At 38.0% G+C, this 20,351-nt stretch overlaps 1 protein-coding gene across 3 annotated transcripts in view; it reads left to right on the forward strand.

Annotated features, from left to right (window-relative positions):
• The first annotated feature begins 10,964 nt into the window (after positions 1 to 10,964).
• LOC128605863 (kinase non-catalytic C-lobe domain-containing protein 1) overlaps positions 10,965 to 20,351 on the forward strand; it is a 44,090-nt gene continuing 34,703 nt past the window's right edge. For all 3 annotated transcript variants that reach the window (XM_053621674.1, XM_053621675.1, XM_053621676.1), the window contains exons 1-2: positions 10,965 to 12,180; positions 17,539 to 17,737. In XM_053621674.1, coding sequence (XP_053477649.1) covers positions 12,076 to 12,180; positions 17,539 to 17,737 — 304 coding nt within the window. In that variant the 5' untranslated portion in view covers positions 10,965 to 12,075. The remainder of the gene's footprint in view (positions 12,181 to 17,538; positions 17,738 to 20,351) is intronic.

Consider the following 20,351-nt stretch of genomic DNA (forward strand, 5'->3'; position numbering starts at 1 on the left):
GTAAAAGTCTCTCAAGCTGTTTTATGAACATGACAGTGAGTTCAGTGCTCTTCAGTGGCCTTCACAGTCACTGAATGTGAACATGAGGTAGAATGGCAGATTAAAAGCATGAAAGTGCACCTGAAAAATCTGCAGTAATTGGATGATGCACTCATGTCAACATGGACCAGAATCCAAAAGGAATATTTCTAACATCTTGTGGAATCCATGCCTCAAAGAACTGAGGCTGTTTTGAGAGCAAAGGGAGGCCGAGGTGTACCTATTAAAGTGTTGGGTGAATGTATATGCCCAATAAAACACCATTTAAACATTCAGAAACACAAAAAAGCACTCTCTTCACCTGCCTGATTCATCCTGATGTTCTACTTCTACTTGGAGCTTCTGCACTTGGTAACTATGACTCACCTTTTGCTGCTCTGGATTGTCTTGCATGGAAATCCACCTGTATATAAATTTCTACCCTTTTAAGAACTGCTGCTGTAAACAGAAAAACTGTCCTATGCTTTTCCAAATTTACAGTATGCTCCTACTAAACATCTTTCCAGCGCACAGTACTGTTTGCCTTTAATCAGAATGCACGTAATCCTTTTACCATTTTTTGTTGTTGCCATAATAAACTAAACAGCCACGTTCTACCACAAGAGTCTTCCATAAAGTGGTAACATTTATGATGGGAAGAATATAGAGTCTTCACTCTAAATAACCATTTCTGCCAGTATAGGAATGAGTTTTCCAACAGATAGTTGGAAACAGGCAGTGTGGAACCTGTTTTAAATGTGGATTATTGACTTTCACATACAAATATTTTAAATAAAAAAAATTGCAATAATATTAAAACAAAACGGAATCTGGCATTCAGTATTTATGAAGACACTTATATAAGCAGTCAGATTACTTAAATCTGGTTTGCATTCAGAGCAGATGATGTTGCATTATGTATAAAGGCAGAATGTAATTGACAGACACTGATGTTTTCACATTGCAACATGTGGGTAAAGGACATTAATTCAGCCTAGATCCAACCAGGTGTTCAAGCGGGACTTCGCAAATGGTGATTTAGTTGTAATTAACATTGTAATTATGTCCTTAACATGAGCACATCCCCCCTAACAACCCACTCACCCACACACACACACACAGGTGGAAAAGTACAGTGAACACTGTGAGGTACGCTGAATATGAAAGCTAAAACTATACAGTGTGATCTGACTGCATTGCTAAGAAATGTGAAGGATAAAGGCAGAGAAATTATCAGGCCATTCATGCACATTCAGCAGGTGACAACCACATTGAACACAAAGAGGCAATTGAGAGAAGAAGATGTGACATAGGACATGCTGAGGACTTAGAAGTGCTTTTAAAAGATAATGAATGGTGTGTTGATTTTTAATGCAACCACTTAAGTTTTTTTCTTCAAAAATACTACCGCTAAGGTTCTTTAATGAACTATTTATAGTAATACATAATTTACTAATTTCAGATTGCATCCAAATTTGTATAAATTCTTAACCTCCTGGCAAGGACAAGTATTTTGGGGTAATATATACTCTTACTCTCCAGAAGTTCTGATACCATCAATCTTCACACAGCTGCTGCACTACTAGCTGCAAAACAGCCCCAAAGCATCAAAGAGTGACCACCCTTCATGAAAATAGGCAACCTAGGCTCTATATACCACACCTGTAGTGTATCTGCAATTCCCACAAATAAAAATCTCAACAGAGATACAGAGAAAGGTTGACAAGAAAGCTGTTGATTACAAACTCTTATAATTGAAGCCAATTGTTGTTGGGAAAATCAGCAGCTGCCCACAACAGATTTCCTTTTTTTTTCTCAATAATGGAAAATAACAAAATTCTTGTCTGTTGTCTTGTATGTGCTAGATGTGTGATAAATAGTCATTACCTTAAAAAAAGAGGAATACTTCTTCAGACATACATAGATGCAGTATAATAGACAACATATAATGATACAAATTTTCCACCAAAGTACTAGAAAAGCAATTAAAACTTCCTCCAGAAAAAGCCTTTTTAATTATTTGTGATTTTTCTCAGCAACATATGTTTAAATTTATTGTCACATGTAAATAAAAGTGAAAATAAATAAAATAAAATGGGAGTATTTAAATATTTATATTACTCTAGCTCCAAAAACTCTAGCAATGCCTGTGCCCCTTTCCTGTTTCTCTGGAGCGTACACATGAGGTTGCACACCTGTAAAAATCCTTTTGACATCTGCCATCATTGGAAAGCCAATAAGCTTTTAACCTAAAACATAGTTAACATAAAAGATGGTTACAGATAGTTGTTAACAAGTCAGGTAATGTATTTAAAAATATCAAGGAAGAGTTGAAAATTTGCCATGAAATGAATGACTACTGTAGACAACATTAAAATGTTAAAATATAATTTTACAATCATTTTTGCTCTTGAACATTGCTGGTAATTCTAGAGTTGACTGTATGCATATATCCATGACATGAACAACTATTCCAACAGTCTATAGTGCTACACATTTACCTCTCTGGTACAGTATAGGACATTTGAACAGTGACCTTCCTGTTTTTTTGTGCTCTTGAAAGTTTGTGTTTTGTTTTTGTTTTTTTGTTTGTACTGGCCAATCTATCATATCTAATCACGGATTATAGACAGCTCAGATATAGCATAACACTTCTCATACAAGCTACCTTTAATTAAGCTATTGTTCCTGTCATGCTTAGATTATGTGTAAACATATTTATACAGTAAGATCATGGCTATGATTAGAATCAATTCACTATTCCCTTTAACTATATGACTGTTTTAAAAGTAAATAGCGCTTCAGATTAGTGCATTTCTTCATAAATTTGAAAATCTTACCATGTCTGTTTATTTCCCTAGTGTATTTTATGGCTAGCACTGTTTCCATGACACTGCAATGTACATTCTATGTTTTGGTGTGGTGCTGCCACCAAGTGGCAATGTTCTACACACTTTTTGCTTGCATTTGGGTAATAATAAATCAAATTTAAAAAGTGCATTAATGAAAAATGACATTATTATAATTATGGTTGTTAGGGAGAATATCATGAATATGATGTAGCTGATGTGTAACACAAAGACACTTTAAAATCTGTATTCCACAGTCATGGAACAGGTGTGACCTGCGACTGCTTTGCTCAAGGACACACTGATTGCAGTGGGATGTTATGGGCTCGGATCAACCACATGACATGACCAAATGCTTTGATCTCTTTGACCTTTTCCAGGATGGAGCATTTAGCTTTTTTTTTTTTCTTTAAGAAAATAAATCACAAGCAGAACTATGGCAGGTGCCAGAGTGCAGTAAAATGACTCTATAAACTGTGTTTGTCTTCATCAGTGTTGGGATTGTTTAAACACACTGTGATTAAACTATGAGCAAATTGGAGCCATGTCGACCAACAAATCTGAAGCTGCTTCGTGAACCTAATGAATTCAATGCTCGGCCCTGCTGATGTTTTACATGGCTGATGTTCTACAAGGTCAGCAGAACATGAATGTGGCACCCTGGCTGCCTTACCCAAGGCCAGCATGTCACATTGCTGCCTAGGTATGATCTGGCTTAACGTTATTGCTTTAATTCTGTTAAAGATTAGCTGTCTGGCATAATTACATGTGGAGCACTTCTAATGGCTTACAGATACCACAATTAGTTTTATTCCCCCCCAAACCCCCCACCCCAAGATGTATTTATCTAAAATTTAATTTAGTTCATTGACATTGTTGTTTGTAGCTTAACTACCTGAAGCCTTGACTGTTTCGAAATCTAAACAAACAGCAAGTTTGCTCTTTTAACCCCCTCATCATACTATTTGAAGAAAGTTAATTAATCAGTATCGACTGTGTAATGCATTAAAGCAATTGACATTCTAAATAATATGCATACGACATGTAATACAGTAAATTGAAAGAAGACAGCAACAAAGCAGCTAATGTGTTGTTTCTTAGTGGTATTATGCTTTAGATGCCTGGAGTGTTAGGAAGATAAAATCAATAAACCCATGTTAGATTACACCATCTCTATAGTGCAAATAGTCATCAACATAGAGTGCCCTCCACTAACATTGGCACCCTTGGTAAATATGAGCAAAGAAGGCTGTGAAAATTGTCTTTATTGTTTAACCTTTGGTCTTTTGATTTAAAAAAAAAAAATCACAGAAATACTCTGCTCTCATGGACATCAAACAATTGCAAGCAAAACACAGGTTTATAAAAAAAAAAACATTGTGTGCGACAGTTATTGTCACCCTCTTATTCAATACTTTGTGCTTCCACCCTTTGCCAAGATAACAGCTCTGAGTCATCTCCTATAATGCCTGATGAGGTTGGAGAATACATGGCAAGGGATCTGAGACCATTCCTCCATACAGAATCTCTCCAGATCCTTCAAATTTCGAGGTCCATGCTGGTGGAATCTCCTCTTCAGTTCACCCCACAGGTTTTCTATGGGTTTCACATCAGGGGACTGGGATGGCCATGGCAGGACCTTGATTTTGTGATACGTAATCCATTTTTTTAAATGTAAGTTTTGGATCATGGTACTCCTGGAATCCAACCATGGTCCATTTTAAGCTTTCTGGCAGAGGCAGTCAGGTTTTCATTTAATATCTGTTGATATTTGATAGAGTCCATGATGCCATGTATCCTAACAAAATGTCCAGGTCCTCTGGCAGAAAAACAGCCCGAAAACATTAAAGCACCACCACCATATTTAACCATGGGCATGAGGTACTTTTCCATATGGCTACCTCGTTGTGTGCATTAAAACCACCTCTGGTGTTTATTGCCAAAAAGCTCTATTTTGGTTTCATCTGACCATAGAACCCGATCCCATTTGAAGTTCCAGTAGTGTCTGGCAAACTAAAGATGCTTGAGTTTGTTTTTGGATGAGAGTAGAGGCTTTTTTCTTGAAACCCTTCCAAACAACTTGTGGTGTTGTAGGCGATTTCGGATTGTAGTTTTGGAGACTTTCTAACCCCAAGATGCAACTAACTTCTGCAATTCTCCAGCTGTGAATCTTGGAGCTTTCTGGCCACTCGAACCATCCTCTTCACAGTCCATTGAGACAATATAGACACACGTCCAATTCCAGGTTGATTCACAACATTTCCAGTTGACTGGAACTTCTTAATTATTGCCCTGATGGTGGAAATGGGCATTTTTCTATGCTTGTGCTATTTTCTTATAACCACTTCCCTTTTTGTGAAGCTCAACAACCTTTTGCCACACATCACAGCTATATTCCTTGGTCTTACCCGTTTTTATGAATGACTAAGGCAATTTAGCCTATGTGTTACCTCATATTAATACCCCTGTGAAACAGGTGGTCATGGATGAACAATTTCCTGTTCCTAGTTACCCAAGTGTACTAAAAAAATTAAAATATCAATGGGAATATACTTCAAATATATTTACCCCATATGGGGTGCCAATAATCGTTCCACACCTATATTTAACAAAGTTTTTTGTGGATAAAACTGTGTTTTGTTTGAGTATTTTTGTGAATTATTTTAACAAAAGATCAAAAGGTTAAACAATAAAGACAATTTTTCACAACCTTCTTTGCTCATATTTACTAAAGGTACCAATATTAGTGGAGGGCACTGTAGTTCATATCATTACCCAGTCTTCAGTCTACTGTAGAGGTGAACATTTAATGCTGACTATAGGCCTATGTTTTCATATTACACTTGGTCATACAACACTTGCCATTATAAATCACTTGCTTAACTCTGGGTCAAATACACCATAGTGACAATGATAAATGAAGACTTTCAAAAGCAAATCATTGTCATAGGAGAATAATAAATAAGAAATAAATAAGAAATAATCTTAATCATAAGATATCTTTTCCTAACAAGAACATGAAAAATGCATCTTTTTTAATGAAACCTACCATATAGACACAATTTGTCACCCCCACTACTCTATCCGTTTATGGTAAGGCACTGCTTTGGGAGCAACTGGAAAAATCATTATAAGTTGGATTATCAGTTGAATTTGGGGAAACCACTTGAAGCATTTGTTGTGTTGAACTATTTCAATTGCTTTTGTTTGATTTGTTAATTGCAAACAGCTGAAAGTCTGTAAATTTTGACAATAAACCTGATTTGAAATGGGGGTTGAATAATTTTGATTGCAACTGTATATGAACATACTTCTTGGGTCAGAATGACAGCCTTGCTGGGGTCTGATAGCAATGAGGCCCTGAGATCCCACAAAGTTTGGGGCCAATAGCAGAAGTAGAACTGTTATATCGCAGTACGGTTGTCATCAAGACACACTGATTTGATGTAGTCACTCTCCAATGAGCAATATTTGGCCAAGACCTGTGGAACTATTTAGTGGTGTGGGAACTGTTTAGGGCGGGGGATGCTTAGGGTTGATTTAGGGGAGGTTTAGTCTGAAACAGAGCATGAAAAATAGGTAATGTGAAAACTGTCATGCAGACTATGAGGTGAACAATGATTCTAAACCTGAGACTACCTGTAGGAGGTGGTCTGAGTTGAGTTGCACTGAAACTGTGCCGAGATTCCTGTGAATGAGAACGCAACTCATACTCGTTTCCGCAATTTTTCAACAATCGCACTCAGATTTGGACCACAGCAAACATGCCCAGTGTGAAAACCACCTTACACACATTTGGCAAAGGAGACTGCGCTAACTACAATCGGTGCCATGCATAACCAGGTCGGGAAAGCAGCCCCATATCCTGGCTTAAGTGTTCCACTTGTAGAAGTGAGGTGTTGATTAGCTCTCAAACAGAGCAATAAACATCTGCAGATTGAAGTGAACACATTTTAAGTGTGTGCCACATACACTGTGAAATTATAAGTTCTTTATAGAAGGTCATCAATTTATCTACAGTACATTCAGTGCATAGGCAGTGTACATCTGGATGTAGTGTTTTGTCTCCCAAGACATCCATCCACACAATACAGCAATCAATGACGGGCATGTGGTCCAGGACAACCTGAGCCACTGTACTCCCTAGAGGTGTGTCACTGAGCCGAGTCGAGGTTGAGCTGCCGGTCCAAACACTCCTTTAAAACAGTCTGAATTCTAGCACTGTTTCAAAAGAATGCATCTGGTGCTGTCAGCTGTATATCACTGTTCAAGCACACTTTTTGACAGTGGCTCTTACAGCTAGTTTAGAGCCTACCAATTACATATGTGAGCTGGCAGAGGCAAATCCAGACTTGTTTTCAGAGTTGCATATGATGGTTCAGCTGCTAGGGTCATTATCACCCAAGGGAAGGGAAGGAAGATTGGATGAAGGACATGAAAGACATGAGCTTCCACTTGAGCTCCTGAATCATGAATTTCAAATGAGACCTGGGTGCCCCAGGTCATCCATATGTCTAGAAATTGAGTCAGACTCTCTGCTTCTGTACTTATCAATTATTGCTGTACATGGGCATTTGTGACTAGCAAGCTCTTTAAGTTGTTGCATTTGCATCAAATTTGACTCTGAATCAGGGTCCAAATCCAGTAGTCGGTGTGTCATGACAGCACTAACATCGCGACACAGTAAGCACAAGTGTCCAAAACACTAAACACTGCATCTTTCAGATAGTCCATGCCGAGGCAGAAAGCACATAGATTGTGACTGTCTTCACTTCCAGGGAATTCAGAAACTGACTGCAGGAGTGATAGTGTATCACTGGGTGTTTTGTGAGGTTCATTATATGGAGAAAAAATGATTCCAGCCTCAAAGATCCATATTAGTGGAAACCCAGATAACTCATCAGACTATACTGAGAACAATGTGTGTTATAGTGAGGCAAAGCCACCCAAACAGGGTAGCAGTATGCAGCCACTGACCCACTATTCAATGAGAAGTCGGAGAATGTAGAAAAGCACTGAGGGAGAATACAGTAGGGAGAATGATTGTTGAACAGAGGGAAAGCAAGTCAAGTTCCAGAGAATATGAGTAATATGAGTAGCAGGCTCAGTAATTAATTGTGTATAGTATAGAGAGGGAAACACTCTTTATCATGTTAATATAGATTAGCACCAGGCTAGTCAGTAGGAGTGTGGAAGACACTGAGGAGATAATGCTGTGGGAGAGCTCGACCCAGCAGGAACAATAAAAAGTGAATGGATTTAAAACTGACTGTGTAATAAAGTCTTGTGTTTAAATGCAGTTTTACAAAGTATATAATTGAACATAAAGCTTGATCAGGATTACTAGCTAAATAAGACTTTTAAGAAGAATTAATGTCTTACAGATACAGAGTTTTTGCATTTTTTTTTAATTTGTACTGAAAGTATTTGTATTCATCTTTAATGAGATTATCAACCCACTGTCTGGTAGCATGGCCTGATGGGATTTTTGTTTATTGTTTCTTCTCTTCATATTTCTTAGTGACCCCTGTCTCACTCTCCCAAATAAAATGCTACCAGACAGACTGTCATCATCTTGCAACATCTTGTTCAGTTGGCATGTTCTACATTGAACCCCACTACATTACAGTCCCAAAGGGAGTGTGGGAGAAAGACAAGCTAACTAAGCACCACTACGGCAGCCATGTCCTCAGACCGTCCTGTTAGCTTCCTGTCGTAATCCCCTGTGTCCTGTGCCATATCAAACTACTTGACACGGCAAACTAAGAGAAAAACTGTGTTGTCAAAGTGAGTCAGTGTTCAAAGAAGTGTTACTGTAGAAGACAATTACATAGCTTAACACAAAATACAATAAAATACCTTGTCTTTACATCAGTCTAGAATTATCTGCCAATGTTGTAAAAAATATATATATATATATTTTTATAATTTGTCTAGATAATTGATCCCAGGTGTGAGATCAGCTATGAAACATCATATCTGTTTCAATAGAATCATTTTGCTTATTTTAATGCACAGTGATAATTTGCATAATTAGTCACTTGTGTGTGTCATAAAAAGACACCTCAAGGTCAGCCATCACCAGACGGCTAATTAGAACCCATTACTATACCTGTGCTGTCCTGCTAGGAACCACATTTACGTCTAATGTTACATCCGAATTATCCCAAAAAATCATTTATTAAAGGCAAATGTTAATTCAAAGAATATATCAGCATGAGATATCTAACACACTCAAGCTCTAAGAGCAGTCTGACATTTTTAGAGCCCTCTGCTGCCTGTGAGGCAAACTGCAATAAAAACACTGACAAGCTTTCCTCTCCCATAATAACTGACCCTACTTCCATTACTGATACTACTTATGCCTCGTGGGTTGCTTTTTACAAGAAAAAGAGCTGGGAAAACCAGTTCAAGCTGATGTCAGGGCTGATTTCCAGACTGAAATGTCCACTCGGAATCATAACCTTTCTAAGATATCGTTCACTCACTTTCAGTAACTGCTTTCCTGCAGTTCTGGTGAACTGGTGAGGGTTGCAGAGGATCCAGAACCTATCCCAGGAATACTGGGAGTGAAGTGGAAAAACACCTTGATTGGGAAGCCAGTCCATGCATACATTCATTCACTCACTCACACCTAGGGGCAATTCATCATATCCAATGCACCTACTAGCACGTTTATGGGAGGTGATAGGAAACCAGTGAACCCTGAGGAAACCCACATGCACACAGGGAGAATATGCACAGAAATTCCAGCAACATGAATTCAGGTTCCCTGGAGCTGTGAGGCAGTGACGCTATATGCTGCACCACCATTCTGCCCTTTTTCTAAGGCAGGTTTAAAATTATATGGGTATCATTTGAAATTGCAACCTGTACCATTAACTGGATGAGCAAGACACCAATTACGCCAATCTCCTTCTATTTTTCTTGATTACAGGGTTGTTGGTTTTTTGTTTTGTATTTTTTTTTCTTCAAAAATTGGTGCCATCTTCGTTATGATGATTAAATTAAATAATAAGTTCGTTGTCACACGAGTTAATCTTGGCTTTGGACATAAAACCCTTAAATTGTTGTTTTCAAAATCCTATTTAGAAGTGGTACATTTTATTAATGCACCAAATCTCTGGCGTTTCTATGCTTACAGACAAACCTTGGACACTATGTACACAAATTATTGCTGTATAAATAATAGCATCTGGGTTGTAGGCGATGCGGTCCCTGATCTCATTTAATTACAGCTCTGCTGTGTTTTTGTGCCACTTGCAACTACTGCGCTTCAAAACAAATCTCACATCACACAACCCATAGAATAGGTCATACTTACATAAGTGTTGTGTTTTTTCGTTCTTTTTTTTTCTACATGTGCAGCATACACAATGGCTTGCGGTCCATGACGTCAGCTACTTGCTTCGTCTGCGTCATGTCTGAGGAACATCAATAATTTATCGGTCATTTCCAAAGTCAGCGCCGCTCACGATGAGCCGCACAGCGCCTGCGCGGGCCCACACAAGGTTGCCAGATCGGGCTAAATTCTCTGTAGGACCTGGGCTTGGTGTTCTCTTTTCAGTGAGTCAGATAATTTGACTCAGTTTCGCAACTGAGATTCATTGTTATTTTTTCCTAATACCCGAGCAAAAAAGGTGATCTTTTGACAAGTGATTGTTGTCCTATGTCTTACTATGGCTGAAATTGTTTCAAATTGTATTCTCTCAAACTGCTTGGCAGTGTGAAATACAAACAGAGATAAAAGAGCCTAGCATAGAATATAAAAGGTGTGAAAATGGATTAAAAGTATAATCATTCAAATAATATAAGCTAAAAGTAATCTAACTTACAAGTAAAGTGGCAAAAGGCATATAATAAAAGCTAATAAAAGCTAGTTAAATGCTAATGTGATTTAATTTTTTTTTTTTAAATCAGTGATCAATTGCAGAGGCAGACTTAGCACTACTATAGGCAAAGGTAGGCAATCACCTTGGGTTCCCAGAAGCCAAGGGCCCCCTAAAAACTCAAATTACATAGATTTTTTAATTCCATCCATCCCATCCATTTTCTATACCGCTTATCTTTCAGGTTCATGGGGAACCTGGAGCCTATCCCAGGAGGCATGGGGCACAAGGCGGGGTACACCCTGGAAAGGGTGACAATCCATCGCAGGGCACAATCACATACACATTCACACACCCATACATACACTACAGACACTTTGGAAATGCCAATCAGCCTACCATGCATGTCTTTGGACTTGGGGAGGAAACCAGAGTACCCGGAAATCCCTGCAGCATGGGGAGAACATGCAAACTCCACACACACAGGGCTGTGGCAGGAATCCAACCCCCAACTCTGGTGGTGTGAGGGGAACGTGCTAACCACTAAGCCACAGTATGCAGATTTTTAAAATTATTAATGCTAAATAACATGCTGAAAATTTTAATATCAATGTTAAAACACGGGGCGCACGGTGGCTTAGTGGTTCGCCTCACACCTCCAGGGTCCGGGGTTCGATTCCCACCAGGGCCATGTGTGTGCGGAGTCTTTTCTCCCCCAGTCCAAAGACTTGCATGGTAGGCTGATTGGCGTGTCTAAAGTGTCCGGGATAGTCTCCAGGTTCCCCTGTGACCCTGAAAAGGAGTAAGCGGTCGAAGATGGATGGATGGATGGATGTTAAAACACTGAAATGAGGGCCCCATTCATATATTTTGCCTAGGGTCCCCAAATCACTAAATCCGCCCCTGATAGATGGAACTTGGTGAATGTTTAATGGTAATGTGTTTCAGTTCAGATAAAAAAAACAAAAGGCAACTTTTCACACCCAGTTGGTGTATGTGTGATAAACATCAATCTGGCATGCCGGCTTTCCGCGTGCGTTCGCTGTGTGGAGGCACGCGGCGCCGCTCGTTTCCATGACAGCAGAGTTAGCAAACTGCCCTGTTGCCGTGAGCTCATTATTAACAGCCGCAGCGAGTCGGGACAAACGCCACTGGTTGTTCCTGTTATTTATTCTGTTTTTGGCATTAAAACACATACAGGGCTACTCTGACAGGCTCTACAGTGCCAGAGCTGTGTCTTGTTTCCGTTGCGGGAGGGCTGCTGAAAAAAAAAAAACTACCAGGAGTCACGCAGCACCAGCACCAACCTTTTTTCCCCTGAGAGGATTGTTTCAGTGTTGTCCAACATGATTTAACTGCTAATAAAAGCAAAGCGGACGATGGAGACGTTTGGAGGCGGTGTAGCTGCTCTGGGAGGTGAAGAAGACGCAGAGGAGGAAGAGAGGGGTAAAGTTGAGGCTTTGCCCCCGCTGCTGGAAGATGAGGTGAGACATGTTTACAGGAACACTGAATAAAATAGCCTACGTTAAGTACATACCTGTCTTACTTAATGATGTGAAGAGAATAACAATTTCACCTGTACTTGAAGGAGGGGGATTAGACATGGGGTACACTATTAGAAACAAGAAAACGGTCCAATCTAGAACCATATGTGGCTCTTTGGTTTGTCCCGCTGTGGAAAGCTAAGGGTTTTATAGTGAATCCTTCAACACAGTGGTTTCCTATTATGCAGGGTTCCAGGTAGAAGTTAAGAGAACCATTAACTATATATATATATATATATATATATATATATATATATATATATATATATATATATATAAAAACCCTCAAGGAGCCATTTTGTATTCTATAAGAAATTCTACCTGTAAGAAGGATAAAGCACCGAATGCTATATAATTATTATACTCAATTTAGCTAAATTCCCTACATGGCATTAATTTTCATTGAAATTGACAGTACCATTACAAATACCATTACAAGCCCTCAGCTGTTAAACATTACAACTATTACTATTATTGATCCTTAATGGTATCCACTAGACATAACATGTCACCAGTAGAAGGCAACACATTACCAGTAGAGACCATTACAGTTTTTATTAAAACCAATACAATTCCCATTATAACCATTAAAAATATTCTGTGAGGTTTTCTATTGTTTTTTTTTTATCAGGAAAGGGTTTAATATATATATATATATATATATATATATATATATATATATATATATATATATATATATATACACACATACACACATATATATATATACATATGTGTGTGTGTGTGTATATATATATATATATCAATACAGTATTCAATACAGTATTTCTTTATACCGTCATATTTCAGGTCAAATTATCTATCCAAATAACCCTTAAGTTTTTTTTTCCCCTCAACTATTTTTTCTTCTGTAAGAAGTGGGGTCTTGAGAACTTGAGAACAACTCTAAAGACCATCAATACTTAATTATGTCTTAGATCATTTGCAGAGCATATGATTTATTTTTGTTGCATTGACACTTCCTTAAACTGTGTGGGCTATAATGCCTAATACTTACTAAATTTGGTTTAAAAAATATCCCTACATGGAATTATCCCTGCAGCCCTGAATGATCTCTGTGTTAACTTGAATAGGTATAATGTACAAACATCAGAGATGGAAATGGTAGACTAATCTCCAGGCTAGAAGAGGTAGGGCTTAAGCCCTGCAGTCTTGAATTAGCACCTTTGAACGACCTCTTGCAGTGTTTGTGTATAGGACGTAAATACTGTTAACACTGTAAACGAAGAAAACGTGTAAATAAATAAAAAACGCAAATAACTGACATTTTTGGGTTGTGGATCTGCATTAGATTGCTATTTATATCAAGAAGCATGAGCGGCGGGAGCTTATCTTCTAACGCAGAAGCATCCGCGCTGTTTTGTGGTGTTAATATACCATATCTCTAACTATGACTCATGTGTTATCAGCAATGTGCAAAATGACTTGGATCTTATTCTATAGAGCACTCCAGTAATGGACCAGTGTCCCTGATACCAATGTTTGGGTTGAACCAAGAATCCTATCAGCTCACAAACATTTTAATTTTTAGTATGAGTCTTTCACTCACTAATGTTTGTTATGCAGTGTTAGAGAAGTAAGGCTTCAGAGGATTAGTAGAAGATGTCCCACAGACAGTTCTGCCATTTTAACTAGGGTAAACCACATTTAAACGTGTTTGTTTGTGTTTAACAACATTTTAATCATTCGGTATGGGAACTCTTACTGTTTATTATATAAAGACTGGTAATGAGTGAAAATCTGTCATACAATGTAGGCGAAGCTTTCAGTGTCATTCCTTCTAAAGTTCTGGTCAAATAGAAATGTCAGGCACATAAATACTGTCTGAAGAAAATGTTAAGCCATCAACAAGTACCTAAGAATGTAAGCACATAATAATAACCTGTCCACCTAAGGATATTTTGCTTCAGGTACCACAGAAAACAAAAAGCACAGCTGTTATTCAAACATGAAGAATTGATATGATGAGCATCTCTTTAAAGGAATAGATAAAGAAATAGTCAATAAATAAATAAATAAAATGTACACTTTTCCACTTAATCTAAAAGTCTATCAACCACAACATGTTTGATATATGACTTTACCTATTTTAGCTTTTTGACTGGAGATATGAGGATAATGCCAGTTTTTTTAAAACAGGTATACCCTTAGATGATGGGATGATGGATATGGCTGGAAAGATCTCATCTCATACCTGTACAAAACTTAAGCATGGAAAATCAGAAGGAAAGGCAAACTTATCTAGGCCGAAATGTGTAATTATCACAGGGGGAAAGAGAGAGAGAGAGAGAGAGAGAGGCTGTGCTTCTCTGCACTGTTCTCGTGGGAGTTTGCCTATTTATGGGGTGCACTTGTGCTGTAGCACTTTCTTGCACTGTCTTATACTGCAGCTTTCTGGGTCTGGCCTGTTTACTCCCAGTGCTAACTGGGTAAGAGTGTGTTTTTCACATTGAAGATGCTCCAGTGGATGCATGTCCTTTGGAAGAGCTTTGTGGACTTTTTTTTAATGTTGACATTCTGATAATTTTGAATGTAATCACACAAAACAACTATTGAGACTTCTGTATTTTGTAATGAACAGTAGTTTCCAGTCAAACTTGATGGAACAATGAATGTCTGTGAAAAAAAACAACCGCTCTTTCACAGTACATTACATCATCACAGCAAGACATTTTGTGTATTTGGAAAAAAAAATCTATTTGGGGAACTAGAGATTTAGAACAAAGATTTCTACTCAGTTAAAGTTGTATGATGTGAGATTCAGCAGAAACAAGGCTTTGAATCAAAGTGTTTCTCAGTTTAGTTCTGCTTTTCCTGTATTTAGAGACAATACCTGTTCCCTTTCAAAGGGAACTCAACGTTGCATAAGGTTCACGCTGTAGGAAGTTCCCTCACATGTGACCGGCATCTGAAGCTTGTGTAACATCATGCCTATTTATAGACCTTGATCAGGTGACGTGGCAATTAAATGCGTCGCGTGATATAAAATGCCACCTGTGAACCACGCTGTTAGCCTTATTATCTTCAGTGAGACTGCAGGTCGGTCATTTGTGTAACGGTTGCAAAAGAATTTTCATTTCCTCTTTATCTTTTCAAATAAAAAAGAAAGAAAAATCTCTTTACCATTCTGTCCTTTTAAAAAAAAAAGAAAAAAAAGAAAGAAAGAAAGAAAGAAAAGAGAAAAGTATGAGTGAGAGAGAATTCAGGAAATGTGTCACGGGGTGGTGGGTCTGCTAGGTGGTTTTGAGGGGAGGGGATAGACACATTTTCTGTTTTCCGGTCCGGCTCGCCATCAGATTCGGAGCTTGCATCGCGACTCCCCCATTATGGAAGAGCCAGAAGGGGGTGTCATTGTACCTAAAACGGAGAGAAGCTCTCAAGCATATTAGAGCTGCAACAACTAATCGTTAAAAATCGATAATAATCGATTATGAAAATAGTTGTCAACGAATCTCATTATCGATTTGATGGTCTGCGCGCGGCACGGGGGAGATTTATTCATTACGTTACTTGTGTTCAGAAAACACGCATCGGACAGTAAATACTAAAGTTGTGTCCCAAATGACATACTGTAGACTTACACTATGCACTCTGCACTACCGTCTAGTGTGTGGATTTTAGAAAGGTAATATCATCTCAAATATAACACTAGCGTTTTTTTTTTTTTTTTTACTAACCAGAAGTATAAGCCACTTCCTAGGCGACTGCGCATGACGTCATACGTGCGCTAGCATTAGCAGACACCTGAGTCACCGATAATGACTTTATTCAGTTTACTTTCTGTCAGCGTTACCTTTTATTCCCAACATCACCTCAGTCACCAACAGATGAAGGCGAAATCGTCACGTGACTGAGGAAGAAAGTCAGAAAGGCAGGGGGGCATTTTATATTAAACACTGCGGAGATCAAACAGTGCTGCACAAGCACAAAGTTATGTTTATATCCAAAATGCTCCACTGTGTGCAAGGGGCAGGGGAAACTGGTGCGAGTTGCTTAAAAGGTTTAGTTTAATTCAATCTTATTGTCATTATATGCTGTATTTGCACGCTTGCAATGTAAATTCTGTTGTTTATTATAAAGCAAGTGATGTGTTAGTAACGAGGCCACGTTGCTGATCACACGCTGTGCAGACGCGCAATAGGAGCGCGAGTCCGATCTGTAATGTATAATTAAAACACTATGATCAAAAGTAAACACAAGTAAAATAATATGTCTAAAGGCGGCGAGTAACAGAAACCACAAGGTGCAGTGAAAGTGAGTTTTTACTATTAATTTAGGACTGTAGTTAAATTTATATTTATTTATATTGTGTATATAAGTATTTATTCATAATTTTTTATGGATGCACAAAAAGCACAGAATTAAACTACAGTCCTAAATTAATAATATATATTCTGGTGTGTCTGTGTGTATTGGGTTCTTTTCTGTTTTGTACAAAGAGTTGTGTAAAGTTTAGTCTGAATTTATATTTGTAACACTCAGTTTGTGGGTTTTATTTTAAATAAACAAAAAAAATGGTACTGAAAGTTTGCCCCACCCCAACCGATTAACCAATTAATCGAAAATAATCGGCCAACTAATCGATTGCGAAAATAATCGTTAGTTGCAGCCCTAAAGCATATAAAGATGTTTGTATGTTCTGTTTTCATTAACTGACAAAACTGTGTTATAACTGTTGCTTTTTCATTTTGAAATGCTTTGTTGATTTCTGAGAAAAAAATTATTGAAACTGAAAGTAACAAGGAAAGGTCAAGGGGAATGAATGCTGAATGCACTGTATATGAGTTACACAACTAGGTCCGATTTAGAGATGACATCATGCGTCTTATGGTCTTGAATGCTGTCTTTCACATCTAGAAATAATCCAGCTGAACTCTCATCACTAAGGGCAGGAGTCTGAATAATAGTCCATTTATATCCTAGAACCAGCAACCACACTGACATTAGAGTGATTAAATACACAGTAAATGCTTGAGATGAGCAGGCTCAATGTCTTAGAAATACTGTCAACAGAGAAGGTCAAAAGTGGTTAAACAGGTTGACTGACAGTAATGAAAAGAAACACATTTTACATATAATCCAAATGGAGAGGGGTTTAAGGTGTTAGGCTTTAGCCCAACTTTGAAAAATGTCTGGTCTTTAAGAATCCTGCTTATAAAAATATGAAAAGCAGTGTTAAACTCTCCTGAAGCTCAATAAGCTGCCCAACAATAAATGATTTTAATTAATAAATAATCATGTAACATCTTTCATAATAATGTAATTCTCTCTTCTCAGGAGAATGTGTCTTTGGCAGATATACTGTGTCTGAGAGACAGCTGTCTGTCTGAACAGGAGGTGTGGGCAGTGTGTGCAGAATGTGTGCGCTCACTGCAGAGCATTTCCTGCTCTCCTCTTTTTTACACTCTCTGTATTACACCAGACACTCTGGCCTTCAACGCTCATGGAAACGTGTGCTTCATGGAACAGCTCAGTGGTCAGTAATCTTCACCTTCACCTCTCTGTGTGTATGTAACTAACACTCTGTCATTAATTTTACTGTCAGCAGTTTTGTTTGGTTGTAAAGGGCCTAGTTTTGATGAACTAGACTTAGGAGGTGTCTTCTAAATTGTTGTCCTTGCAATTTATTCTCTACAAAGCCTAGAGGCTGTTCTATAATGTTTGAAAGAACAATACAATTTACATGAGTTGCAGTTTTAAAGTGTACACTATTAAAGGTTATATATTAATCATTCTGTCTTGAATTGCTGCTTGAGTTGAGCTGGAAGCAACTGTGTTTGTGATAAAATGTGCAAGTGTCCACCCAGTCCAGATAAACAGGGTCTTCAGGAAGATTTGACGATCAGAACCTAGATGTTAGGGTTAAAACTAAATCTGGATCTCTAAGGTCAGGATTATCCATGTAGTATTGAGTACTGAACTTGCCACTTGTGTAAAAATATAATGGTCATGGAATGTATTCTACATTTCCAGCCATCCAATGCTGGCTCTAATATAAAATAAGTTTTAGTAATTGCTTGTCAATTAAACTCGTGTTCTATAAAGCTTATATTTTACTGATAAGCAAGATCAGGAACTAAAATTGGCCATGTATAAAAGTTCAGTTAAATTTCTTTAGCTGAAAATGATCCTGTAGTGGAAACATGGCTTATGAATGAACAAATTGTGCAGCCATAGGACAAAGCACTCAAAGAGTGAGCAGAGCCACAGATGTCCTACTTCCTAATTCACATCCTAATATATGCCCTAATTATTGGTCACATTTGGACAGTGACACTATTGTTTTATTACTCTATCATACTGGATATGAAGTGCAACAAATACTATAAGGTTACAGTGCAGATGGTTAGGATATTCACATCTATATTGGGTGAACCATATTGGAACCAAAACCTTGTTTTACATGGTTCATTTCCTAGAATTCAAAAGGTTTTAGAGGGCAGGCAGTAATGGTTTACAATCCATAAAAATACACTATTTGCCCAAATACATTATGATTATTCATCTGTGTTGCAGGCAGGGCCGAAGTGAGACTGTTTTTCAGCCCAGGAATGTTATCTGAGCGGCCCACACACTCAATTGGGATGTCCACAGTGACTCACTTTTGACTTTTGACTATTTATTTTCAAATATATTTCACAGTAGGCACCAGTACAAATTAAATAAATATATGCAGAAAATGTACAGGCCTAATAAAACGCTATAGCTAATTTCAAATGAATACATTATCAAAAATATATTTTGACTTTTCTGTCTTTAATTTTTGTGCGTAAACAGGCACTCTTACTTTATTTGCAGTATATTTCCTTTCAACTGAACTGTTTGACATTTACTACTCTTTGAATAAACATACACAGTAGGCCACTAGTAATACAAATATGAATAGGGCTTCTCCAAGATAAAAATATGAGATATCTTTCACACTTAGATGGCCACATAACAAATCAGTCATTCATAAATATCGCAGATATACTGTGAAAATTCCTTTATGCTAAAATTACATTACTAAGCACTAAACTGAAATTAGATTGAAGATGAAGGAAAGGTGGGCTACTTAGATATTGTAGCTTGTCAAGCTGTAAGCCACTCATGATTCAAAGAGTAGAGTGTCTACTGTGACTTTTTCTCTGTAGGTAATTTGCATTTATCTAATTTGCACTGGCATGATTGCTAGACAGTCATTGCTAGATTAGCGTGTATTATGCAATACTACACTGTATGTGCCATATATATCTGTCTCAGAAGCTGCATCACTATCATCTTGGCTTGTTGCTGTTGCAAACAAGTCTGTAAATTTGACACATTTAATCTGACACATTCTTTAATCTGGCCTTTTCCACTCCTCCTTTTCTTTTTTTGCTGTCAATATTGATTAAAGGCTAAGAGGGATCTCTGGTTTAACTGTAAATTTGTACATTTTGTCATTTGTCCAGTCATTTGTCCAGTGTGTGGGGGTGTGTGTGTGTGTGTGTGTGTGTGTGTGTGTGTGTGAGTATGTGTCTCAGAGCAGCCTATACTGCAACAAGTAGTTATAAGTTATAATGATAACATGACATTTATTGCATCATCAACCCACAGCCCACTGGGTATTCTCTCGGTTCTTCCAATTAGCCAGTCTGGCACTGGGCGAAGGATATACAACTAGAACCTCATCTTACTAGAAATCAAACCCTCCATTTTCCTTTGATGTAATTGTATTCTATGGCCAGTGAAAACTCCCTGCTGTTTGCATTCTGGGTATCATTCATAGTTGAGAATATGTAATACAGTGCACAAAGGATAGCGAGCAGAAAGGACTCTGACCTATAAAACTACTCCAACTCTGCAGAACAGTCTGGAGGAGGCTGGGGACCCTCAGCATCTTTGGCCTACTTAGAAGAGGCGATTCTGTGGCAAGCTCCACAGCATCCTGTGCTTGTGTCTTAGAAAATAACACTGTGTACCTGGATTACTACTTGAAGGAAATTAACCCTCCTGTTCTACTTAGAACTACTTAGCAATGGTGTACAGTTTGACAGGTCCTATCATCCAAGGTTATTTTACAGTAATGGAATTGTGAAATGTATTTTGAAAGCACCCTTAACCTTAAC

This window comes from Ictalurus furcatus, chromosome 3 (assembly GCF_023375685.1).
Source record: "Ictalurus furcatus strain D&B chromosome 3, Billie_1.0, whole genome shotgun sequence".
NCBI classification, from domain to species: domain Eukaryota; kingdom Metazoa; phylum Chordata; class Actinopteri; order Siluriformes; family Ictaluridae; genus Ictalurus; species Ictalurus furcatus.